We start from the raw sequence: 26,666 nt of genomic DNA on the forward strand, positions 1-26,666 counted from the left end.
CTGTGTGCTGCTCTGGCTGTGTGGTGCTCTGGCTGTGTGCTGCTCTGGCTGTGTGGTGCTCTGGCTGTGTGGTGCTCTGGCTGGGTGGTGCTCTGGCTGTGTGCTGCTCTGGCTGGGTGCTGCTCTGGCTGTGTGCTGCTCTGGCTGTGCGCTGCTCTGGCTGGGTGGTGTCTGGCTGGGTGGTGCTCTGGCTGTGTGCTGCTCTGGCTGGGTGCTGCTCTGGCTGTGTGCTGCTCTCGCTGAGTGCTGCTCTGGCTGTGTGCTGCTCTCGCTGAGTGCTGCTCTGGCTGTGTGCTGCTCCGGCTGTGTGCTGCTCCGGCTGTGTGCTGCTCCGGCTGGGTGCTGCTCCGGCTGTGTGCTGCTCTGGCTGTGTGGTGCTCCGGCTGGGTGCTGCTCTGGCTGTGTGCTGCTCTGGCTGTGTGGTGCTCCGGCTGGGTGCTGCTCTGGCTGTGTACTGCTCCGGCTGTGTGCTGCTCTGGCTGTGTGCTGCTCTGGCTGTGTGGTGCTCTGGCTGTGTGGTGTCTGGAGTGATGCTCTCCATGGGGCAGGGGTTGAGAATATGTGTTTGTGTGCTAGTACTGTGGTTGTTGGGTGTGTGGCTGTCAACGCAGTGTATTGAATGCCTGCGTGCGATTCAACAAACATTCAAGAGGCACAAGCAATGAATTAAAAGTAAAAAAAGGCACATTTGACAAACACATTTACAAAAGAATTGTGGCAGAGAAGTTGGGTCTAGTGAGAAACCTGTGTCTCACATGAGGTGCACTGAATATTGTAGGGATTGTTTCAGATGGTCCCATATGCAAGTAGAGGAGCAGATCTATATAGCAATAAAAAAATGTAAGAGGTCTGTGTGCAGGAGTGCATCGTCATGATGAGTGGATAGTATGTGCAGTGCAACCCTGCATATGAGTGTCTATTTTCATTTCATCACAACATTGCCCCCAGTGCTGCTGAAAGACAATGTCTCTTTGATTCGTTTTCCCTCCTTGTCCCTAGTTGTATGCTGGCCCTTCCTTATCCCAGTGTCCAGAGATGTCCCTTCAAAGAGGCGAGCCATGAAGGCCATGCCGTTCTCTCTGATGTAGGACTTCCCAGCGAATGTGTAGAGAATAGGGTTGGCACAGCTGCTGATGAAGGCCAGAGCGGAGGTCACAGCACGACTGGACTGCCATATCATATATAGTCTGCAGAGGGAGGGATGCAGTTCATGTTTTGCCATTAGTCTTTTTACTGTCATTGTATGGCGGTGCTTATGTTATATTAAAATGGAAGGGGAAATGTTGGGTCAGTTGGTGAGCACTTACCTCTTTTTTGTTGCTGAATCGTCTTTCAAATGCTCAGCCACCACCTAGGAGAAGCAACCACAGAGCAAAACCTTTCCTTCATTCCTTCACTGTAAAATACCACAACTTCCTGTGCTGCTCACCACATTCTGAGTGAAACGTCAAAATTAACCAATCCCATATGATCACACACCTGTATTATGTTGATGACGTGATAAGGCAACCAGAAGATGGCAAACATCACAACGATGGCCAGGATGAGATTCTCACTGCGGACCTTGCGATGGAACTTGGTCTGTCTGAGACGCCTCAGGATGCAAACGTAGCTGCTCACTATAATCCCGTACGGAACCAGGAATCCCACGACAGTCTCAAAGGTGTACTGGAACACCAACTGAACATGAGAAATGAGGTAACGATTAACTGCTCACATGTAGTGATAGCATAGTGGAATACCAGGCGTATTTGAACATGAATGAGTCTGTCATAACAAGATCTCGAGCAAAAATGTAGGATTGGTTAGGATTTATGATTTTTAGTAGTCATATCATGACCGTACCTGTATCAACATAAATAACAATGCACTTAAACCAGAACAATATATTATGTACCTAACTCCACTATTAACTTAATATTCACTTATCTCTTAAACTTACATGTTGAGGCATTCTGTGATCTGAGGCACAAACCCGTTGGGTTTTGTTCAGTTCGTCACGATCATCCCTCTGCTCCCTGAACACCAGAGCTGGGATAGCCATGAAGAACACCAGGACCCAGAGCACAACTATTGCCCGCACTACCATCTTCTTGCTGGCCAGGGCCGCTACCCGCTGGGGCCAAACCACTGCCACCAGCCTGTGCAGGCTCATCAGCGTGATGAGGAAGATGGAGGCATACATGTTCGTGTTGCACAGGTAAAACACCCCCTTGCACATGTAGGTACCAAAGTCCCAGTTCCGCCTAGCCAAATAGATGATGAAGAAGATGGTGAGGCACATGAGGGAGCCGTCGGCGCACGCCAGGTTGAGGATGAGGATGGTGGTGACAGAGCGTTGGCGGGCACGGGCCAGGATACTCCAGATGATGAAGAGGTTCCCTGGAACGCCGAAGAGGAAGACCAGGCCCAGGATGAGGGCCCCAATGGCTGTGGTGGCGTTGTTACTCACAACGCTGGGATCCTCAACAGTGCTGTTCGAGAACAGGACATTGATGTCACCTTTGATCCCTGTGTCATTGAAGACATCAAGGAAGGAGATGGATGAGTCTGAACGAAGGAAGTCACTGTCATTGGCCATTGGGATTGTTATTGATTCTGAGGGAGAGAGGTGAACAGAGAGAAAGAGAAAGAGTCATGCATAGTACTATTTGGGTGAAATTCGACCTGTTCTTATGAAGCTTGGATTTGGGAAGTGGCATCGAGCTTGATCTTCGAACCCAAGTTAGGTGTAATTGTTTTGCATATTACATATTGTTTGCACCAATTGAATCCAAGTACCAAAGGGTTGGACTACGGTTTGATTTGGGATTGGAGATACATAGCTCTCTCTATCTCCTATTACTCTTCTCTCCTTGCGGTAGACAATGTTTTTGCAGCACACATAAAATGTGATGCCACTGAATCAGGCAAGCAAATATTCACATTAGGCCTCCTGGCCAACAGTACACTGGCAGAGCACTGAGACGGCATGCTAAAACATGCCGAATGTTAACACTGCTCCTTCGAAAGACTCTCTTTCTCTCACAATACTCAACATTGGCACAATCCTATCCTCCTATCATCAAAGGCATTGTACTTGTCTTCCTCCATGCTGTAAATTCAGTTTCTAACTTTCTGTCAAGCTATGCAGAGGAAGGACACCAAATAATGGTTCACAGAAGTGGAAATCGTGCCAATCATCATACTAATTTGACAGGCTATTAACAGGGCAACAAGTTTCCCCTCTTCCAGAAAGGGGGGGGACTAAATTGAAGCAGTTAAAATTGTACTGTATTATAATTGTACTATATGCTGGTTGAATTGCTAGAAAGAATACAACTGTTCTTTGGGAATGTGAGAACATAAGACACACCCTACTTTCCAGACTACGACACTATAGCAGCTTTAGTGTCTTTCAAAAGCAGATCAGTATAGAGATGTGTACACATGAGGAACCAATGCAGAGTTAGGTCAACAGCAAGGAACACAGAACCACACAGAGACTGGAAGGGCTCACCAACACATGGAGAAGAGGGGGAGAGAGGAGACAGAGAGAGATGGAACTTGATGCACTGAGAAAATACATGAAGAAAAGAGGAAAGAAATGTAAAAGTTTTGTAAAGGAATGAAAAGAGAATGGAAAATGAATGAGGAATGATTAAAGAGATATGGAGAGAGAGAGAGAAAGAGAGAGAGAAAGAGAGAGAGAGCAAGACAGAAAATGACAATGAGCGTACAATGATAATACAGTATGTGCCAGATAAAAGTTCAGTAGATTTGCAGCCACTCACCTTATTAACAAATTAAGCATTAAGAGGATGATGAAGATGATGATAAAGAGCAATGGATCTGAGTAGGGCATGTATTATGTGGTGAGATCAATTTTCTATTTTTCTATGCTCTCTTTTTGTTTCTCTTTTCTGACAGCTCGTATCCCAATCCCTCTCTCTTTCTGACAGTCTATGTTCTTCTTTACAACTGCTTTCCCCGATATTGTGCCTAAAAAATGTGCTGCCCCATGCTGTGAGGGGCAAGAGAGGTGTGTCCTAACACACACACTCTCTCTCTCTCTCTCTCTCTCTCTCTCTCTCTCTCTCTCTCTCTCTCTCTCATATTTTTTTAACCTTTATTTAACTAGGCAAGTCAGTTAAGAACAAATTCTTATTTACAATGACAGCCAACCCCAGCCCAGACCCAGACAACACTGGACCAAATGTGCACCGCACTATGGGACTCCCATTCATGGCCAGTTGTGATACAGCCTGGAATCAAACCAGGGTCTGTAGTGACACCTCTAGTACTCAGATGCAGTGCCTTAGACCACTGCGCCACTCGGAAACCCAAATGATACTTCATCTGCTAGTGAAATGTAATAACAATTATGTTATTATGCTTGCAAAATTTGTTTAAAAAAACAATTGCTGTACAAATTGTTACAATCTTTAAACATTTCCCATTCTCATCCATCACAGTGGATATTTCTGTATCCCCAGGGTAGATTTGCAGCCAAGAGTGTGCTAAGAGTGTGTTGATGACGCAAACATACAATTTTCACAACCATGATCCACCAAAACCACACAAGCGCAAACATATACACAGAGAGAGTGTTAGACACTAATCACACACATGCACACACTTGCTCACAGAGCTCTGACACTTACCCAGGAATGTTGTTTATTTCCGGGGTAGGGCACAAGGTAAAAGGAGGACAGCAGAAGCAGAGACGGAAAGTTAAGGAGTGAGTGAAAAATGATACTCCCTTGTCCAGGTACATAAAGACATGGACCTCACCATCACACACACATTTGATTTCTTCAGAACTGACAGTTGTCAGTTCCTGTCTAACACACTCACCACCAAAACATGCATCCAGCCACTCTCTTTTCCAATTTGAGCTCTGTCGTTGAAATGTAAATGTGTTATCATAAACACTTCCTTCCCCCTGGTGTTTGGATACACTGAATATATGATGAGTTTTTAGCAGACACTCTTATCCAGAGCAACTAGGGTTAAGTGCTTTGCTCAAGGGCACATCAACAGATTTTTTTTTACCCTAGATGGCTCAGGGATTAGAACCAGCGACCTTTCGGTTACTGGCCCAACTCTCTTAACCGCTAGGCTTCCTGCCACACTCTTTCATCTCCTATACCTCTCAAATTCAAATCTGGACCTCGAAGTCAGTTTTTTCATTCTTCCCCTCTAATCAGAGACTAATTTAGACCTGTGACACCTGGTGGGTGCAGTTAATTATCAGGTAGAACAAAAAAACAGCTGGTACTCCGGACCTCCAGGGTAGGATTTTAATACCCCTGTCCTGTACTGTATATATTCCCTTTCTGGGAATGTTATGGAAAGACTGTTCCACCTTTTTACCACATGGTGGCAACATATCCACATAATTCCTCCGTCAATGAGTATGACATTCAACTGTTGACATCAGCTGAAACTCAGCCTGAGGATTTGACCCACATATCATCCTTCTAATTTGTAACACTCATTTGCCTCCCAAATAAAACGCTACTGATTATATCAACTCTAAAGAGCTCTTTTTTAATTTCTTGCCAAAACCCATGAAGGCCAAAATCCTACTGAATTATCCCAATCCCCCTAATTTAAATTATAACCCTAAATAATAAGCAGTCTTTAGGCAACGCTCAATCTTGATTGTGCAACAACATTCACCACATTTTAACTATCTTAAATTTGGATAAAAGATACCAGTACCCACATCCCCAAGAGTATGAACTATAGAAAGTGAGACACAAAAGAAAAGCCTCCAACTCCTGTATAGCATAATGATTGTGAGAACTGGAGGAGGGGTGAGCGACGGAGAGAAGGGGGGGGGATAGAGAAAGAGAGGGAGGGAGCATGTTTATTTAAGCTTTTCGTCTCCCGTCTCAGACAGAGTGCAGACAGACTACAGAGGATAATCAGAAACAGATCTCGCAAGGCAAGGCGAGGAAGGGAGGAAGGGAGGAAGGGAGGAAGAGAGGGAGGGGGTGAGCCTGGGAGAGCTGGAGGAGGGAAAAGAGAAAGGGGGAGAGGGGTAATGGGAGGAGAAAGGGAAGAAAACAGAAGAGGGGTGGGTGCTGTCATGTAAAACACCACAGGAAACTGCCTGGCCTCTTCATGCTCTCTGAGTGACAGCGGAGCATCATTGTCCTTCTTGTGACAGAGAGCACTGGGACATTCAGTGAGGCCACAGCAGGGAGGAAAAGCCCACCAGCCAAACATCTGGCTCAAGAGGGCCAGTTCATTACTTGTATTACACTCGAGTTGATGCCATTTAAAACGTTTGGTGATGGGGGAAGGAGGGAAGGCAGAAAACGCCTGGAAATACAAGGATGTGATGTCAAACTGTCAGAGGAAATGTATGCAATAATCTACAGTATATGCCACATAACTGATTCATTATTTATAAGAACTTGGCAAAAAATCTCAAAGCAAGCAAACCTCCTCAGCTCATGGACATAGGCAGGGGGAGAGGGGAGGGGGTCTCCTTGACTGACAACCCAAATGTCCTATGGAATTCCAGTAACGGTCCAACTGTGCTGAGAAACCCACCCAAAGGCAATTAAGGGTAAAGTACTACAAAAATGTTTGATACACTTTTTTTCTGGTCGAATAGAAGAAAGGATGGCGAGAGAGCAATAGAATGAAACACTGATAGCCTGTGATGGAATAGATAGATAACGGTCCGATCGTTTACGAATTTCAAAGAACTCAACGATATAGGCTAGCCTACGCATAACATTTGTCTTCTCCAAAACTTCGAATGAAATAGATGAAGCGGTGGTCCAAAAATATGTCTTATCGGCGGAAGACATTGTAAAAAGTTACAGAGAGAGTTTCTGAGCAAGAACGACCACAAGAACGAATGTTGGACCTATCCTTGAACGTATACATTTCGCGAAAACGTCGATGTTTTTTTTTTTAAAGGACCAAAGAAAGTATTATTATTATTGGATCACACTTAGGTAGATCTCAATCTTTTCAGCCAGGGTGCTCTCTTCATCAGTCTCTCTGATTTATTCCGCGTGCTGAGGGGATGGGGGCCGCTCCGGGTTCGGGCTGGGAGGAGGGGGAGTTCGAGTTCAAGTTGGTTTTTGAGGAGGACCCGCCGCGCCAACTCCGGGGCCCATCCCCGCTGCGCAACGCGGACCAGGAGCACACCGTCGCAGGGGAGAGGACAGAGAGCTCCCTGTCGCTCCCAACGTCGAGCAATACTGGTTAGAACACTTTCTTGGATAGTGTGTGTGAATGTGTGTGACAGTGAGAGAGAGATTGACAGAGAGAGAGTGACAGAAAGGGGAAAAGAAGATGGTCAATGGTTCCCAATGTTGATGTCTAATCCACACTGTAGTGATTTGTCTCTGTGTGGTGAATGTCATGAGCATTATTTAGTTTGACTTGATCTGAGTATGTTCATCATTGGTAAAAGTATGAGGCCTCCTGTTCTCTCTGCCCCCCACCCTCTCTCTCTCTCTCTCTCTCTCTCTCTCTCTCTCTCTCTCTCTCTCTACCTGGATATAGATAAGTTATGTGTCTGGATGTAGGCCTAGTGTGTGCTTGTCTGCGTGTGGGGGATGTGTGTGTGTATGGAGTTTGCGTGCTGTGTATTGCATGCTTGTGCTTGCCTGTATGTTGTGTGATTGTGTGTGTGTGTGTGTAAGGGCAGCATTCAATGTGGTTCTAATCAGCTGTGCGTGTGAGTGAAGTTAACAGCTGCCATCTGGATTGAAACCTCAATCTCTGTTTACCGAGCATGCACTACACCTCCCTCCCTCCGTTCTCCCTCCTTTTACTTTCTCCCTCCCTCTCCTTCACCCCTTTTCTTCCAACCCCCACCTTTCAGCTTTCATACACACCCCTCTCACCCACCCACGCATCTCTTTGCCGCCCACACTGGGCATAAAATAGTCATACCACACCCTAGCCTTAAATGTACTACAAGAGAAGTTACCATGGTGCGTACTGTTCCTCTTCACTGCTGCACTAGGCTGACCAGTGATCCATAATGGACACTGGACAGTGGACAGGGTGCTTTACAGTGACCCTAACTCCCTGGTACTGTCTACTGCACCACCACACCACAGCAGGGTAATGTGCAGTGTAATGTGCAGTTAAAACACCAGTAAGGGACATTTCCTTACTTATTTTATTACCATTCTTGAGAGTTAGGGGATACTTTTTCTAGTAGTAGTTTCACTCTTCAACGTGAATGTATTTTGTCTCTACTCTCTTAACAGTGAACTCAGTAGGATACAGCTTTTACCATGTCAACTGTAACTGAGAGACTCCTGACACTTGTTCCACCTTTTGTGTTTGGTCACAGACAGCCACCTGGCTGCCACTCATGTAGGCCAGCCAATCGGCATCCCTACCCCACCGTCTTCTTCAGCCAGTCAAAGGGCTGGGATGCATTCCCCGCCCCCCAGGCGTGCCTTGGTGAGGGAGTTCAGCGGGACTTATGAGAGTCTTCCAGCGCGATCTGTACAAGTGAGTGGTCAGAGATGGGCCAGTTTACTCTCCTGGTCAGTGAGAGTGGGAAAGAGATGATGGAAACCATACCCGTCCTTACAGTATGGTCCCTACTGTACATGTCTCTATTGTTAACCCTATCAGTCCCGAGACCCCGGCAAAAATCAGCTTTTCATTTTACATGACTTTCATTTATCTGGATGTTTAGACGTTATATTTAGCCTCACAATGAGGCGTTTTACCATTTCATTCCAAGGACAACAAGGGCTACAAGTACAACACAAAAAACATTTGACATAAACTGTCGCCTTCAAATGTCAACACAAAAAAGGTTCTAAGCAAAGCAACAATTATTTTTTAAATCAAAATAATGCTGTAAGTACAGAAATGATTTTCTCAGTGGGAAATGAATATCCCCCTAGTCAGTGACAACCGTGTGGAGTATGTGACAGCAACGATGTGAGCTTTTTACGATATTATAGACGCTATGTCCTTCAGATGTGCTATGATCTTCTATGTAGAAATACTCCTTACCTTCCAACGACTCCTATGTAGCTTGTGAGAGTCATAGAGCAAAACATGTCCATGTTTCTGAGAGTCTCAGCTTTTCATAGATATGTTTAATAGTTTGTAGCTCTAACCATTCGGACTCTACAGACGTTTCTGTAAAAAGACCCGTCCCTGGACTGCTTCTGGGATCTGCCCTTGTCTCACAAACACCGCTCTAGCTTAGCCCCGGTTAATCACACAGACTAATGGTTGTTACTAACAGATGCAGAAGAAATAGACACATTCATTGGTACAATAGGTCTGTAGCTCAAATGCACAATGTTAAAGGGGTTAGAAGTCCAAATCGCACCGGCGTTGCAGTGGGACTCACTGGGTCAATGTTCTGACATATGTCTGTCTGTATGTCTGGTTTTCTCCATCTCTCTCTCTCTCCCAGGTCTCAGAGTCCCGTGTGTTGGAGTGCCCTAGCATCCAGATCACTACTATCTCTCCAGAGGATGACACTGCCCCAGCAGGAAGTAACTACTGGGACACAGGAGGTGGCTGGGAGAGGGAGCGCCTCTACCTCCCCCTACTGGACCCATTCTGCTACCGCGACGGCGGCACCGGCACTGGGTCCCTGAGCCCAAGCCCTGCCTCCAGCCCCTCTTCTCGCGGCTGGCTCAGTCCTGCGTCCAGCTGTGATTCGCTGCTAGTAGAGGAGGAGGATCTCAATGAGGTCACTTCCCATTTCTGCCTGTCGCCCTCCTCCCGGCCAACCTCCCCGGGGGGTAAGAAGCGCAGGAACTCCCCCCTGGCCTCCCCCTGCACCTCCCGCAGGAGCAGCTACTCTGAGGACCACTCCTGTAACCAGGAGGAAGGAGACCCCACCTTTCAGTCACAGGGTCCCAACAGCAGCTTTGAGCTGAGCATCCCACAGAAGACCAGGAAGACGTCACTGGAGCAGGTCAGCTGGTGGTTTGTAGATCTTAAGTTCCATAGTTTGTTTTCATGCTCAACCAGAAGTCCCTGGCTTGTGTCCTCCAGGTTTGCCCCAGGGAGGTGGAGCAAGTGCAGGCTCCAGCCCATAGCTCCCACTGCCCACTCCCAGAGCCGCTGCAGCAGAGGAGAGAGGCCCCTTCCATGGGCATGGACTACCTGTCTGTGCCCCCTGCTCTGGGCTGGGGGAGGACCAGAGCCAGCGCCCACAGCCCTCTGTTCAGGTTACACAATGTGTTTATACAGTATCCCTCAATAGTGTGTTGCCATTATTATTCTTTGGGTGGCCAGGATGTTCCCCTCAGCCCCCCCCCCCCCCCCACACACATCTGACTGGTCCATTGTTCTTACAGATCCAATGCTCTGCCACCACTTGATTGGCCTCTGCCAACTCAGTTTGACCAATATGAACTGCGTATCGAGGTGCAGCCCCGCCCACACCACCGGGCCCACTACGAGACGGAGGGAAGCAGAGGAGCCGTCAAGGCATCACCAGGGGGACATCCGGTTGTTAAGGTATACTGTAGGAACTGAGTGTATGAACTGAGTGTACAAAACATTAAGGACACCTGCTCTTTCCATGACATTGACTGACCAGGTGAATCCAGGTGAAAGCTATGATCCCTTATTGATGTCACTTGTTAAATCCACTTCAATCAGTGTAGACGAAGGGGAGGAGACAGGTCAAGGAAGGATTTTTAAGCCTTGAGAAGTCGAGACATGGATTGTGTATGTGTGCCATTCAGAGGGTGAATGGGCAAGACAAAAGATTTAAGTGCCTTTGAACGGGGTATGGTAGTAGCTGCCAGGCGCACCGGTTTGGGGTTTTCCATGCTCAACAGTTTCCCGTGTGTATCAAGAATGGTCCACCACCCAAAGGACATCCAGACAACTTAACACAACTATGGGAAGCATTGGAGTCAACATGGGCCAGCACCTCTTTCGCCATCTGACCCGGTCCCTTCGTCGACACGGCACCCCGCCGTACCACCACGACTGGTCCGCAGACGTAATTCCATCAGCTGTGCCTTTAACCGGCCTTTGCTGGACGTCAGAGCAGACGCTTCTACTTACCCCGGCCTGCTAACTTTAAACGCCATGTCTCCCGCGTGCTAGCGTAGCAACGACTGCCCCGCGGCTTCCCTGTTCCATCTATTGCTGTACACTGGACCCTATGATCACTTGGCTACATAGCTGATGCCTGCTGGACTGTTCATTTAACACGGTACCCCACTTTGTTTACCTTTGTTTATCTGTTGGCCCTAGCCCCGAACTCAGGCCCTGTGTGTAGTTAACCGACCCTCTCAGCCCATTCATCACCATTTTACCTGTTGTTGTTGTCTTAGCTGATTAGCTGTTGTTGTCTTACCCGTTGTTGTCTTAGCTAGCTCTCCCAATCAACACCCGTGATTGCTTTATGCCTCGCTTTATGTCTCTCTCAAATGTCAATATGCCTTGTATACTGTTGTTTAGGATAGTTATCATTGTTTTAGTTTAATGTGGAGCCCCTAGCCACAATCAACATGCCTTAGATACCTCCTTTGTCCCATCTCCCACACATGCGGTGACCTCACCCAGTATAACCAGCATGTCCAGAGATGCAACCTCTCTTATCATCACTCAGTGCCTGGGCTTACCTCCACTGTACCCGCACCCCACCATACCCCTGTCTGCACATTATGCCCTGAATCTTTTCTACCATGCCCAGAAATCTGCTCCTTTTATTCTCTGTCCCCAACGCACTAGACAACCAGTTTTGCTAGCCTTTAGCCGTACCCTCATCCTACTCCTCCTTTGTTCCTCGGGGATGTGGAGGTTAACCCAGGCCCTGCGTGTCCCAAGGCACTCTCATTTGTTGACTTCTGTAATCGAAAAAGCCTTGGTTTCATGCATGTTAACATCAGAAGCCTCCTCCCTAAGTTTGTTTTACTCACTACTTTAGCACACTCCGCCAACCCTGATGTCCTTGCCGTGTCTGAATCCTGGCTTAGGAAGGCCACCAAAAATTCTGAGATTTCCATACCCAACTACAACATTTTCCGTCAAGATAGAACTGCCAAAGGGGGAGGAGTTGCAATCTACTGCAGAGACAGCCTGCAAAGTTCTGTCATACTTCCCAGGTCTCTGCACAAAATGTTCAAGCATCTAATTTTAAAAATGAATCTCTCCAGAAATAAGTCTCTCACTGTTGCCGCCTGCTACCGACCCCCCTCAGCTCCCAGCTGTGCCCTGGACACCATATGTGAATTGATTGCCCACCATCTATCTTCAGAGTTCGTTCTGTTAGGTAACCTATACTGGGATATGCTTAACACCCCAGAAGTACTACAATCTAAGATAGATGCCCTCAATGTCACACAAATCATCAAGGAAACCACCAGGTACAACCCTAAATCCGTAAACATGGGCACCCTCATAGATATTAGCCTGACCAACTTGTCCTCCAAATACACCTCTGCTGTTTTCAATCAGGATCTCAGCGATCACTGCCTCATTGCCTGCATCCGCTACGGGTCCGCAGTCAAACGAGCACCACTCATCACTGTTAAATGCTCCCTAAATCACTTCTGCGAGCAGGCCTTTCTAATCAACCTGGCCCGGGTATCCTGGAAGGATATTGACCTCATCCCATCAGTCGAGGATGCCTGGTCGTTCTTTAAAAGTCATTTTCTCACCAGCTTAAATAAGCATGCCCCTTTCAAAAAATGTAGAACTAAGAACAGATATATATGTGTATATATAGCCCTTGGTTCACTCCAGACCTGACTGCACTTGACCAGCAAAAAAACACCCTGTGGCGGACTGCAATAGCATCGAATAGTCTCCGCGATATGCAACTGTTCAGGGAAGTCAGGAACCAATACACACAGTCATTCAGGAAAGCAAAGGCTAGCTTTTTCAAACAGAAATTTGCAACCTGTAGCTCTAACTCCAAAAAATTGGGGACACTGTAAAGTCCATGGAGAACAAGAGCACCTCCTCCCAGCTGCCCACTGCACTGAGGCTAGGTAACACTGTCACCACCGATAAATCCATGATAATCTAAAATTTCAATAAGCATTTCTCTACGGCTGGCCATGCTTTCTTCCTAGCTACCCCAACCCCTGCCAACGCCCCACAGCCCCACAGCTACTTGCCCGAGGCTCCCCAGATTCTCCTTCACCCAAATCCAAATCGCAGATGTTCTGAAAGAGCTGCAAAACCTACAAATTAGCTGGGCTAGACAATCTGGACCCTCTCCTTCTAAAATTATCCGCCGCCATTGTTGCAACCCCTATTACCAGTTTGTTCAACCTCTCTTTCGTATCGTCCAAGATCCCTAAAGAATGGGAAGCTGCCGCGGTCATTCCCCTCTTTAAAGGGGGTGATACTCTAGACCCAAACTGTTATAGACCTATATCCATCCTGCCCTGCCTTTCTAAAGTCTTTTAAAGCCAAGTTAATAAACAGATCACTGACCATTTCGAATGCCATCGTACCTTCTCCGCTGTGCAATCCGGTTTCCGAGCTGGTCATGGGTTCACCTCAGCCACGCTCAAGGTACTAAACGATATCATAACCGCCATCGATAAAAAACCTTACTGTGCAGCCGTCTTCATCGACCTGGCTAAGGCTTTCGACTCTGTCAATCAACGTATTCTTATCGGCAGACTCAATAGCCTTGGTTTCTCAAATTACTGCCTCGCCTGGTTCACCTACTTCGCAGACAGAGTTCAGTGTGTCAAATCGGGGGGCCTGGCCTCTGGCAGTCTCTATGGGGGTACCACAGGGTTCAATTCTCGGGCCAACTCTTTCCTTTGTATATATCAACAATGTCGCTCTTGCTGTGGGTGATTCCCTGATCCACCTCTACGCAGACGACACCATTCTGTATACATCTGGCCCTTCTTTGGACACTTTGTTAACTAACCTCCAAACAAGCTTCAATGCCATACAACACTCCTTCCGTGGCCTCCAACTGCTATTAAACGCTAGTAAAACTAAATGCATGCTTTTCAACCGTTCGCTGCCCGCACCAGCCTGCCCGACTAGCATCACTACTCTGGACGGTTCTGACCGAGAATACGTGGACAACTACATACAGTGGGGCAAAAAAGTATTTAGTCAGCCACCAATTGTACAAGTTCTCCCACTTAAAAATATGAGAGAGGCCTGTAATTTTCATCATAGGTACACTTCAACTATGACAGACAAAATTAGAAGAAAAAAATCCAGAAAATCACATTGTAGGATTTTTAATTAATTTATTTGCAAATTATGGTGGAAAATAAGAATTTGGTCAATAACAAATGTTTATCTCATTACTTTGTTATATACCCTTTGTTGGCAATGACAGAGGTCAAACGTTTTCTGTAAGTCTTCACAAGGTTTTCACACACTGTTGCTGGTATTTTGGCCAATTCCTCCATGCAGATCTCCTCTAGAGCAGTGATGTTTTGGGGCTGTTGCTGGGCAACACAGACTTTCAACTCCCTCCAAAGATCTTCTATGGGGTTGAGATCTGGAGACTGGCTAGGCCACTCCAGGACATTGAAATGCTTCTTACAAAGCCACTCCTTCGTTGCCCGGGCGGTGTGTTTGGGATCAGTGTCATGCTGAAAGACCCAGCCACGTTTCATCTTCAATGCCCTTGCTGATGGAATGAGTTTTTCACTAAAAATCTCACGATACATGGCCTCATTCATTCTTTCCTTTACACGGATCAGTCGTCCTGGTCCCATTGCAGAAAAACAGACCCAAAGCATGATGTTTCCACCCCCATGCACAGTAGGTATGGTGTTCTTTGGATGCAACTCAGCATTCTTTGTCCTCCAAACACGACGAGTTGAGTTTTTACCAAAAAGTTCTATTTTGCTTTCATCTGACCATATGACATTCTCCCAATCTTCTTCTGGATCATCCAAATGCTCTCTAGCAAACTTCAGACGGGCCTGGACATGTACTGGCTTAAGCTGGGGGACACATCTGGCACTGCAGGATTTGAGTCCCTGGCGGCGTAGTGTGTTACTGATGGTAGGCTTTGTTACTTCCATTTCCTAATAATTGCTCCCACAGTTGATTTCTTCAAACCAAGCTGCTTACCTATTGCAGATTCAGTCTTCCCAGCCTGGTGCAGGTCTACAATTTTGTTTCTGGTGTCCTTTGACAGCTCTTTGGTCTTGGCCATAGTGGAGTTTGGAGTGTGACTGTTTGAGGTTGTGGACAAGTGTCTTTTATACTGATAACAAGTTCAAACAGGTGCCATTAATACAGGTAACGAGTGAAGGACAGAGGGGCCTCTTAAAGAAGAAGTTACAGGTCTGTGAGAGCCAGAAATCTTGCTTGTTTGTAGGTGACCAAATACTTATTTTCCACCATAATTTGCAAATATTTATTTTTATTTTTAAATCCTACAATGTGATTTTCTGGATTTTTTTTCCTAATTTTGTCTGTCATAGTTGAAGTGTACCTATGATGAAAATTACAGGCCTCTCTCATTTTTTTAAGTGGGAGAACTTGCACAATTGGTGGCTGACTAAATACTATTTTGCCCCACTGTATACCTAGGTGTCTGGCTCGACTGTAAACTCTCCTTCCAGACTCATATCAAACATCTCCAATCCAAAATCAAATCTAGAATCGGCTTTCTATTTCGCAACAAAGCCTCCTTCACTCACGCCGCCAAACTTACCCTAGTAAAACTGACTATCCTACCGATCCTCGACTTCGACGATGTCATCTACAAAATAGCTTCCAATACTCTACTCAGCAAATTGGATGCAGTCTATCACAGTGTCGTCCGTTTTGTTACCAAAGCGCCTTATACCACCCACCACTGCGACCTGTATGCTCTAGTCGGCTGGCCCTCGCTACATATTCGTTGCCAGACCCACTGGCCCCAGGTCATCTATAAGTCTATGCTAGGTAAAAGCTTTGCCTTATCTCAGCTCACTGGTCACGATAGCAACACCCACCCGTAGCCCCTGCTCCAGCAGGTATATCTCACTGGTCATCCCCAAAGCCAACACCTCCTTTGGTCGCCTTTGCTTCCAGTTCTCTGCTGCCAGTGACTGGAACAAATTGCAAAAATCGCTGAATCTGTAGACTTACATTTCCCTCACTAACTTTAAGCATCAGCTATCTGAGCAGCTAACCGATCGCTGCAGCTGCACATAGTCCATCTGTAAATAACCCACCCAGTCTATCTACCTCATCCCCATATTGTTTTTATTTACTTTGCTGCTCTTTTGCACACCAGTATCTGCTCATCATCATCTGCTCATCTATCACTCCAGTGTTAGTCTGCTAAATTGTAATTACTTTGCTACTATGGCCTATTTATTGCCTTACATCCTCATGCCATTTGCACAAACTGTATATAGACTTTCTTTTTTTCTATTGTGTTATTGACTGTACGCTTGTTTATTCCATGTGTAACTCTGTGTTGTTGTTTGTGTCGCACTGCTTTGCTTTATCTTGGCCAGGTCGCAGTTGTAAATGAGAACTTGTTCTCAACTAGCTTCCCTGGTTAAATAAAGGTGAAATAAAAATCAAATCAAAAAATCAAATCCCTGTAGAACGCTTTCGACACCTTGTAGTCCATTCCCCGACGAACTGAGGCTGTTCTGAGGGCAAAAGGGGGGTTGCAACTCAATATTAGGATGGTGTTCTTAATGTTTCGTACCCTCAGTATATATCTAAACAATAACTCTCTTTTCTGTCTCTCCCAGCTGACTGGGTACACAGAGAGACAGCCACTCTCTTTGCAGGTGTTTGTAGGAACAGCTGATGACAGGTCCATCCGGCCTCATCCTTTCTATCAGATTCACAGGTAGGCAACTGTGCGACAATACTTCAGTGAATCTGTGATTGTATGTGCCTCCTAGGTGTTTTGGTGTGTTTTTGTATTTATTGTAAAAGCGTTTCTTCTGATCCTCAGGGTGACAGGGAAGATGGTGGGCACTGCCAGTCAGGAGAGCGTCCAAGCTGGCACCAAAATACTGGACATCCCCCTCAACCCAGATACCAACATGACTGCGCTGTGAGTAACAGAGAAACAAAGAGAATGGACACAAAAGGTTTGTATGGAGTAACAGAGTAGGCAGAAAGAGTAGCTTTCCTGTGTATGTATATGTGTGTGTACTAAGTAAGTGTGTAGATGGTATTTTGTACGGTGTGAGTGTGTGTCTATGTGGCGAATAAGACAGCCCTTCTGTCTCTCAGCATTGACTGTGCTGGCATTCTGAAGCTGAGGAACTCGGACATCGAGCTGAGGAAAGGAGAGACGGACGTAGGGAGGAAGAACACGCGTGTGCGCCTCGTGTTCCGTACCCACCTCCCCCTGGCCCCTCACGTGGCCCCGCCTGGACGGGTGCTGGCCCTGCAGGTCGCCTCCCTTCCTATAGAGTGCTGTGAGTAGCCAGCCAACAATCACAGTCAACTCTCCTTGTCCTGACACTTTCTTTGAGGTTGTATTTTGATAAGGTATCATATTTAGCAATATCCTAGCGAATCATCTGTCTTCTCTTTCTCTCTCTGTCTCTCTCTCTCTCTCTCTCTCTCTCCTCTCAATCTCTCTCCTCAGCCCAGCGCTCTGCTCAGGAGCTGCCAGTGGTGGAGTCGGTCAGTCTTACATCCTGCTCTGTGGAAGGAGGGGAGGAGCTACTGTTGGGTGGGTCTAACTTCCTGCCCATGTCCAGAGTGCTTTTTATGGAAAGAGGGACAGGTAATGATGTGTGTGTGTGTGTGTGTGTGTGTGTGTGTGTGTGTGTGTGTGTGTGTGTGTGTGTGTGTGTGTGTGTGTGTGTGTGTGTGTGTGTGTGTGTGTGTGTGTGTGTGTGTGTGTGTGTGTAAGCATGATTGTGTACAATTGTTCAATGTTCAATGTGCACCATCCATTAAATAAGGTATAATTGATATCCTTATTTACCAGATGGAAAGCTACAGTGGGAAGAGGAGGCACATGTTGACCGTGACAACAGTAGTGAGGTAAATAATATGTTTCTGGATGTATGTGTGTTTGAGTGTGCGAGCATAAGTGTTCATGTACGAGAATTGTAATGTACATTGTTCATGTTGTCCTCCCCCAGTGCTTGCTGTGTGTGCGAGTTCCAGCCTATAGTGACCTCTCGGTGAGCCGCCCAGTATCTGTGTGCCTTTATGTCTCCAACGGGAAGAGAAAAAGGAGCAGCACTCACTGTTTCAAGTACCTGCCCGGTGAGTCTCGCCTCACTTCATCCATCAGCCTCTCAGCTGAGACTGGAACTATCTTTGTTGTTTTTGGTTCATTTTGAACAATTCATCCCCATGGTATTTATCTACGTGGTCAGGGACCAGACTACATATTACCACTTATTTTTCACCCTCAGTCATGTTTAAAGAGGAGGACCCGCTGCTGTCGCATCCCTCTGCCTTGCCCCTGGAGGGGGTGACACTCTGCTCCATGAGGGGGCCCAGCAGGGTGGACAGCGGTGTGCACCGGGGGAATGATCCCATGCTCGAGGAGGGAGGACTGGCCTTCCACCTTCCCCCTACCCTTCAGCCTGCTCTCCCCCCTACCCCGGCCAGAGCTACCAGGAGTACTGCCACAAGCCGGAAGCTGTGGAGGAGAGCAGAGGTTCTCTGTCGGAGAGACACCCCAGCTTTGAGAACTTGGAGCTGGGCTTCACTGAGCTACTGCCTCCCTTTTACCCCAGAGTCCCCCAGCCTCCCTCCCCCTCCCCTTGGCTGGACTCCCCATACCTGTCCTCTTCCCCCTCCCCCTCCCACTCCTCCTCTCTGAGTCCCTTCCCCTCCAGCAGCCCCATCTCCTCCTCCCCTCGTCCCCCCATGACTACCTCTCCCTTCCCCCACTACCCGTACCCTCATGAGGTCTGCCCCTCGCCACCTTCCAACCCTAGCCCTTATCAGGACTTCTACCCACCACCGTACTCCCACTATGAGGTATGGGACCACCAGGGCAGGGGACTTGGGGAAAGGGAAGCTCAGGCTGGACCTAAAATGCAGGAGAGCCCCCTGGAATTTGCCAGCTCATCATCCTTTCACCACATTACATTAGAGGAAGGTGAGACGTTTGTGGGAGGTTCTCATTGGTGTTGGTCTGCATCGTTACAACAGTAACAATACATTTGTACCATGTTTGTTTGTATAGATTTATTGATACAGTATACAGCAAGAATTCATATATAAATGTCTGACTGGTTGCTGTGTCTTTTTGCCTGCAGTGAATGAGTTCATAGGAGAAGATATCAGATCCTTCCATTCGGGCTCACAGATGGACAGCCAACCGGGATGACAAGCTCCGTACTTCCTGTCTTGTTCTGTTTTTATAGTATGAAGTGCGTTATTGATATCATATCACACCTTTTCCTATGCACTTGGTTTCTGATGTATTGCTCAAGTATGGCAATACTGAATGGGGTTAAATAAAAGGGCACGGTTGTAAGTATGATCGAAGGTCACTGTTACAGTTTATATAAGGGAGACTAATGTTTTTAACCTGTTTTCAATATAAATTATACAAGTAAATGTCTGTTATGGGTCTGTTTGTGTATATCACTTTAGTGTGCTTGTGTGTGCTTGAATAGATTGCCTTTCTCTCCACCTGGGAGTCTAATATCTGTTATCACTGGAGCAAAATAAATTTAGCTCTGCCCAAAGCCCCTTGGTTGAGTGGCCCGAGTGAATACAGTCTGGACAGTATGGAGGAGGGTAATTGTTTCAGAGATGCTGTAGAAGGACAGATCTCCAGCCCTGTGATCCAGGTACACCCCTACCCTACTACAGGACTCAGGGCCAGGGGCAGGTAGTTTAGTCTCAATGATGTTATGTAGGAAACTACAGGCTTCTTTGGTGCAAAGTAAACTCCAGTACTTATCATTGAGGCCAAACTGGGCTTCTGGACCAAAGCCCATCCTGCTGACGTTGTTGTAAGACTGCTATGTAGGCCTTCTTCCCTCTCCACTCTACCTTCCAGTTAAAGTGGGCCCCAGACAGACCATTCTTACACAGCACCTGGAGAATGTGGAACCTCTCTGGATGGTTGAGGCACAGTTTGGGTCCCTTCATTGTCACTTCCTGGTCTCCCTCAGTCAGGTGGATGTTGTAGAAGCCTGTGTTTGGGTTTAGTGTGAGCTGACAGGAATCTGTGGAGAGAGGGGAGAGGGAGAAAACAGCAGATATGATTAGGATGTGTGATTGATGTAGAATAGACCTTACCTTGTGCGATAACATAAATGTACAGTCGTGGCCAAAAGTTTTGAGAATGACACAAATTTTCACATAGTCTGCTGCCTCAGTTTGTATGATGGAAATTTGCATATACCCCAGAATGTTATGAAGAGTGATCAGATGAATTGCAATTAATTGCAAAGTCCCTCTTTGCCATCCAAATGAACTGAATCTCCCAAAAATATTTCCACTGCATTTCAGCCCTGCCACAAAAGGACCAGCTGACATCATGTCAGTGATTCTCTCGTTAACACAGGTGTGAGTGTTGACGAGGACAAGGCTGGAGATCACTCTGTCATGCTGATTGAGTTCGAATAACAGACTGGAAGCTTCAAAGGGAAGGTGGTGCTTGGAATCGTTGTTCTTCCTCTGTCAGCCATGGTTACCTGCAAGGAAACACGTGCCTTCATCATTGCTTTGCACAAAAAGGGCTTCACAGGCAAGGATATTGCTGCCAGTAAGACTGCACCTAAATCAACCATTTATCGGATCACCAAGAACTTCAAGGAGAGCAGTTCAATTGTTGTGAAGAAGGCTTCAGGGTGCCCAAGAAAGTCCAGCAAGCGCCAGGACCGTCTCCTAAAGTTGATTCAGCTGCAGGATCGGGGCACCACCAGTACAGAGCTTGCTCAGGAATGGCAGCAGGCAGGTGTGAGTGCATCTGCACGCACAGTGAGGTGAAGACTTTTGGAGGATGGCCTGGTGTCAAGAAGGGCAGCAAAAAGCCACTTCTCTCCAGGAAAAACATCAGGGACGAATTGATATTCTGCAACGGGTACAGGGATTGGGACTGCTGAGGACTGGGGTAAAGTCATTTTCCCTGATGAATCCCCTTTCCGGAAAAAAGCTTGTCCCGGAGAAGATGAGGTGAGCACTACCAACAGTCATTCTTCTACTTCCGGCGCCGACAGAGATGGCCGCCTCGCTTCGCGTTCCTAGGAAACTATGCAGTTTTTAGTTTTTTTACGTGTTATTTCTTACATTAGTACCCCAGGTCATCTTAGGTTTCATTACATACAGTCGAGAAGAACTACTGAATATAAGATCAGCGTCAACTCACCATCAGTACGACCAAGAATATGACTTTTGCGAAGCGGATCCTGTGTTCTGCCTTTCAACCAGAACAACGGAATGGATCCCAGCCGGCGACCCAAAAAAACGACTTCGTAAAAGAGGGAAACGAGGCGGTCTTCTGGTGAGACTACGGAGACGGGCACATCGTGCCCCACTTCCTAGCATTCTTCTCGCCAATGTCCAGTCTCTTGACAACAAGGTTGATGAAATCCGAGCAAGGGTAGCATTCCAGAGGGACATCAGAGACTGTAACGTTCTTTGCTTCACGGAAACATGGCTCACTGGAGAGACGCTCTCGGATGCGGTGCAGCCAGCGGGTTTCTCCACACATCGCGCCGACAGAAACAAACACCTTTCTGGTAAGAAGAGTGGTGGGGGCGTATGCCTTATGGCTAACGAGACGTGGTGTGATCACAGAAACATACAGGAACTCAAATCCTTCTGTTCACCTGATTTAGAATTCCTCACCATCAAATGTAGACCGCATTATCTACCAAGAGAATTCTCTTTGATTATAATCACAGCCGTATATATTCCCCCCCAAGCAGACACATCGATGGCTCTGAACAAACTTTATTTGACTCTTTGCAAACTGGAATCCATACATCCTGAGGCTGCATTCATTGTTGCTGGGGATTTTAACAAAGCTAATCTGAAAACAAGACTCCCTAAAATGTATCAGCATATCGATTGCGCCACCAGGGCTGACAAAACCTTGGATCACTGTTATTCTAACTTCCGCGACGCATATAAGGCCCTGCCCCGCCCCCCTTTCGGAAAAGCTTACCACGACTCCATTTTGCTGATCCCTGCCTACAGACAGAAACTAAAACAAGAAGCTCCCACGCTGAGGTCTGTCCAACGCTGGTCCGACCAAGCTGATTCCACACTCCAAGAATGCTTCCATCACGTGGACTGGGACATGTTTCGTATTGCGTCAGGCAACAACATTGACGAATACGCTGATTCGGTGTGCGAGTTCATTAGATCGTGCGTTGAAGATGTCGTTCCCATAGCAACGATTAAAACATTCCCTAACCAGAAACCGTGGATTGATGGCAGCATTCGCATGAAACTAAAAGCGCGAACCACTACTTTTAATCAGAGCAAGGTGACTGGTAACATGACCGAATACAAACAGTGCAGCTATTCCCTCCGTAAGGCTATCAAACAAGCTAAGCGTCAGTATAGAGACAAAGTAGAATCTCAATTCAACGGCTCAGACACAAGAGGTATGTGGCAGGGTCTACAGTCAATCACGGACTACAAGATGAAATCCAGCTCAGTCACGGACCAGGATGTCTTGCTCCCAGGCAGACTAAATAACTTTTTTGCCCGCTTTGAGGACAATACAGTGCCACTGACACGGCCTGCAACGGAAACATGCGGTCTCTCCTTAACTGCAGCCGAGGTGAGTAAAACATTTAAACGTGTTAACCCTCGCAAGGCTGCAGGCCCAGACGCCATCCTCAGCCGCGCCCTCAGAGCATGCGCAGACCAGCTGGCTGGTGTGTTTACGGACATATTCAATCAATCCCTATACCAGTCTGCTGTTCCCACATGCTTCAAGAGGGCCACCATTGTTCCTGTTCCCAAGAAAGCTAAGGTAACTGAGCTAAACGACTTCCGCCCCGTAGCACTCACTTCCGTCATCATGAAGTGCTTTGAGAGACTAGTCAAGGACCATATCACCTCCACCCTACCTGACACCCTAGACCCACTCCAATTTGCTTACCGCCCAAATAGGTCCACAGACGACGCAATCTCAACCACACTGCACACTGCCCTAACCCATCTGGACAAGAGGAATACCTATGTGAGAATGCTGTTCATCGACTACAGCTCGGCATTTAACACCATAGTACCCTCCAAGCTCGTCATCAAGCTCGAGACCCTGGGTCTCGACCCCGCCCTGTGCAACTGGGTACTGGACTTCCTGACGGGCCGCCCCCAGGTGGTGAGGGTAGGCAACAACATCTCCACCCCGCTGATCCTCAACACTGGGGCCCCACAAGGGTGCGTTCTGAGCCCTCTCCTGTACTCCCTGTTCACCCACGACTGCGCGGCAACGCACGCCTCCAACACAATCATCAAGTTTGCGGACGACACAACAGTGGTAGGCTTGATTACCAACAACGACGAGACGGCCTACAGGGAGGAGGTGAGGGCCCTCGGAGTGTGGTGTCAGGACAATAACCTCACACTCAACATCAACAAAACTAAGGAGATGATTGTGGACTTCAGGAAACAGCAGAGGGAACACCCCCCTATCCACATCGATGGAACAGTAGTGGAGAGGGTAGTAAGTTTTAAGTTCCTCGGCATACACATCACAGACAAACTAAATTGGTCCACTCACACAGACAGCATCGTGAAGAAGGCGCAGCAGCGCCTCTTCAACCTCAGGAGGCTGAAGAAATTCGGCTTGTCACCAAAAACACTCACAAACTTCTACAGATGCACAATCGAGAGCATCCTGGCGGGCTGTATCACCGCCTGGTACAGCAACTGCTCCGCCCACAACCGTAAGGCTCTCCAGAGGGTAGTGAGGTCTGCACAACGTATCACCGGGGGCAAACTACCTGCCCTCCAGGACACCTACACCACCCGATGTTACAGGAAGGCCATAAAGATCATCAAGGACAACACCCACCCGAGCCACTGCCTGTTCACCCCGCTATCATCCAGAAGGCGAGGTCAGTACAGGTGCATCAAAGCTGGGACCGAGAGACTGAAAAACAGCTTCTATCTCAAGGCCATCAGACTGTTAAACAGCAACCACTAACATTGAGTGGCTGCTGCCAACACACTGACTCAACTCCAGCCACTTCAATAATGGGAATTGATGGGAAAGGATGTAAAATATATCACTAGCCACTTTAAACAATGCTACCTAATATAATGTTTACATACACAACATTATTCATCTCATATGTATACGTATATACTGTACTTTATCATCTACTGCATCCTTATGTAATACATGTATCACTAGCCACTTTAACTATGCCACTTTGTTTACATACTCATCTCATATGTATATACTGTACTCGATACCATCTACTGTATCTTGCCTATGCTGCTCTGCACCATCACTCATTCATATCTTTATGTACATATTCTTTATCCCCTTACACTGTGTATAAGATATTAGTTTTGGAATTGTTAGTTAGATTACTTGTTGGTTATTACTGCATTGTCGGAACTGGAAGCACAAGCATTTCGCTACACTCGCATTAACATCTGCTAACCATGTGTATGTGACAAATAAAATTTGATTTGATTTGAATTTGATTTGTGTCATTCCAACAGTAAAGCATCCTGAGACCATTCATGTGTGGGGTTGCTTCTCAGCCAAGGGAGTGGGCTCACTCACAATTTTGCCTAAGAACACAGCCATGAATAAAGAATGTTACCAAGACATCCTCCTAGAGCAACTTCTCCCAACCACCCAGAAACAGTTTGGTGACGAACAATGCCTTTTCCAGCATGATGGAGCACCTTGCCATAAGGCAAAAGTGATAACTAATTGACTCGGGGAACAAAACATTGATATTTTGGGTCCATGGCCAGGAAACTCCCCAGAACTTAATCCCATTGAGAACTTGTGGTCAATCCTCAAGAGTCGGGTGGACAAACAAAAACCCACTAATTCTGACAAACTCAAAGCATTGATTATGCAAGAATGGGCTGCCATCAGTCAGGATGTGGCCCAGAAGTTAATTGACAACATGGCAGGGCAGATTGCAGAGGTCTTGAAAAAGAAGGGTCAGCACTGCAAATGTTGACTATGCATCAACTTCATGTAATTGTGAATAAAAGCATTTGATACTTATGAAATGCTTGGAATTATACTCCAGTATTCCATAGTAACATCTGACAAAAAATATCTAAATACACTAAAGCAGCAAACTTTGTGAAAATTAATATTTGTGTCATTTTCAAACTTTTGGCCACAACTGTATACTTTAGCAACAATGGATGCCCAATTGAGTGAGAGATTTTTGATATTAGATAGATTTTTGAAGTATTGCTCTGAGAGGACAGATACAGTGCCTTGCGAAAGTATTCGGCCCCCTTGAACTTTGCGACCTTTTGCCACATTTCAGGCTTCAAACATAAAGATATAAAACTGTATTTTTTTGTGAAGAATCAACAACAAGTGGGACACAATCATGAAGTGGAACGACATTTATTGGATATTTCAAACTTTTTCAACAAATCAAAAACTGAAAAATTGGGCGTGCAAAATTATTCAGCCCCGTTAAGTTAATACTTTGTAGCACCACCTTTTGCTGTGATTACAGCTGTAAGTCGCTTGGGGTATGTCTCTATCAGTTTTGCACATCGAGAGACGAAATTTTTTCCCATTCCTCCTTGCAAAACAGCTCGAGCTCAGAGAGGTTGGATGGAGAGCATTTGTGAACAGCAGTTTTCATTTCTTTCCACAGATTCTCAATTGGATTCAGGTCTCGACTTTGACTTGGCCATTCTAACACCTGGATATGTTTATTTTTGAACCATTCCATTGTAGATTTTGCTTTATGTTTTGGATCATTGTCTTGTTGGAAGACAAATCTCCGTCCCAGTCTCAGGTCTTTTGCAGACTCCATCAGGTTTTCTTCCAGAATGGTCCTGTATTTGGTTCTATCCATCTTCCCATCAATTGTAACCATATTCCCTGTCCCTGCTGCAGAAAAGCAGGCCCAAACCATGATGCTGCCACCACCATGTTTGACAGTGGGAATGGTGTTCAGGGTGATGAGCTGTATTGCTTTTACGCCAAACATAACGTTTTGCATTGTTGCCAAAAAGTTCAATTTTGGTTTCATCTGACCAGAGCACCTTCTCCCACATGTTTGGTGTGTCTCCCAGGTGGCTTGTGGCAAACTTTAAACAACACTTTTTATGGATATCTTTAAGAAATGGCTTTCTTCTTGCCACTCTTCCATAAAGGCCAGATTTCTGCAATATACGACTGATTGTTGTCCTATGGACAGAGTCTCCCACCTCAGCTGTAGATCTCTGCAGTTCATCCAGAGTGATCATGGGCCTCTTGGCTGCATCTCTGATCAGTCTTCTCCTTGTATGAGCTGAAAGTTTAGAGGGACGGCCAGGTCTTGGTAGATTTGCAGTGGTCTGATACTCCTTCCATTTCAATATTATCGCTTGCACAGTGCTCCTTGGGATGTTTAAAGCTTGGGAAATCTTTTTGTATCCAAATCCGGCTTTAAACTTCTTCACAACAGTATCTCGGACCTGCCTGGTGTGTTCCTTGTTCTTCATGATGCTCTCTGCGCTTTTAACGGACCTCTGAGACTATCACAGTGCAGGTGCATTTATACGGAGACTTGATTACGCACAGGTGGATTGTATTTATCATCATTAGTCATTTAGGTCAACATTGGATCATTCAGAGATCCTCACTGAAC

At 46.6% G+C, this 26,666-nt stretch overlaps 2 protein-coding genes across 2 annotated transcripts; one reads left to right on the forward strand and one right to left on the reverse strand.

The window, feature by feature from the left end:
- Positions 1–432: 432 nt before the first annotated feature.
- LOC135558220 (leukotriene B4 receptor 1-like) lies at positions 433–3,972 on the reverse strand. Its single transcript, XM_064991947.1, has 5 exons — positions 3,774–3,972; positions 1,943–2,598; positions 1,480–1,680; positions 1,308–1,351; positions 433–1,187 (listed from the first exon to the last, which is right to left on the reverse strand). The coding sequence occupies exons 2-5, from the start codon at positions 2,579–2,581 to the stop codon at positions 923–925; spliced, it is 1,149 nt and encodes a 382-aa protein (XP_064848019.1). The 5' UTR covers positions 2,582–2,598; positions 3,774–3,972; the 3' UTR covers positions 433–922.
- A 2,274-nt stretch (positions 3,973–6,246) lies between these two features.
- LOC135559008 (nuclear factor of activated T-cells, cytoplasmic 4-like) lies at positions 6,247–19,462 on the forward strand. The gene is given in 14 exon segments (XM_064993308.1): positions 6,247–7,211; positions 8,318–8,481; positions 9,410–9,919; positions 10,000–10,175; positions 10,305–10,467; positions 16,662–16,762; positions 16,871–16,972; positions 17,155–17,342; positions 17,516–17,656; positions 17,864–17,919; positions 18,021–18,147; positions 18,300–18,455; positions 18,458–18,994; positions 19,155–19,462. Coding segments are annotated over 14 exon segments (2,673 nt in total). The 5' UTR covers positions 6,247–7,030; the 3' UTR covers positions 19,226–19,462.
- Positions 19,463–26,666: the final 7,204 nt, after the last annotated feature.

Source organism: Oncorhynchus masou, chromosome 17 (genome assembly GCF_036934945.1).
Source record: "Oncorhynchus masou masou isolate Uvic2021 chromosome 17, UVic_Omas_1.1, whole genome shotgun sequence".
NCBI lineage: Eukaryota > Metazoa > Chordata > Actinopteri > Salmoniformes > Salmonidae > Oncorhynchus > Oncorhynchus masou.

Coding starts and splice junctions, on each gene's coding strand:
- LOC135558220 (XM_064991947.1), bottom strand. CDS start 2,581: ATGGCCAATGACAGTGACTTCCTTCGTTCAGACTCATCCATCTCCTTC. Junction 1,681..1,942: donor ATCACAGAATGCCTCAACAT/GTAAGTTTAAGA, acceptor TCTCATGTTCAG/TTGGTGTTCCAGTACACCTT. Junction 1,188..1,307: donor GATTCAGCAACAAAAAAGAG/GTAAGTGCTCAC, acceptor CTCCCTCTGCAG/ACTATATATGATATGGCAGT.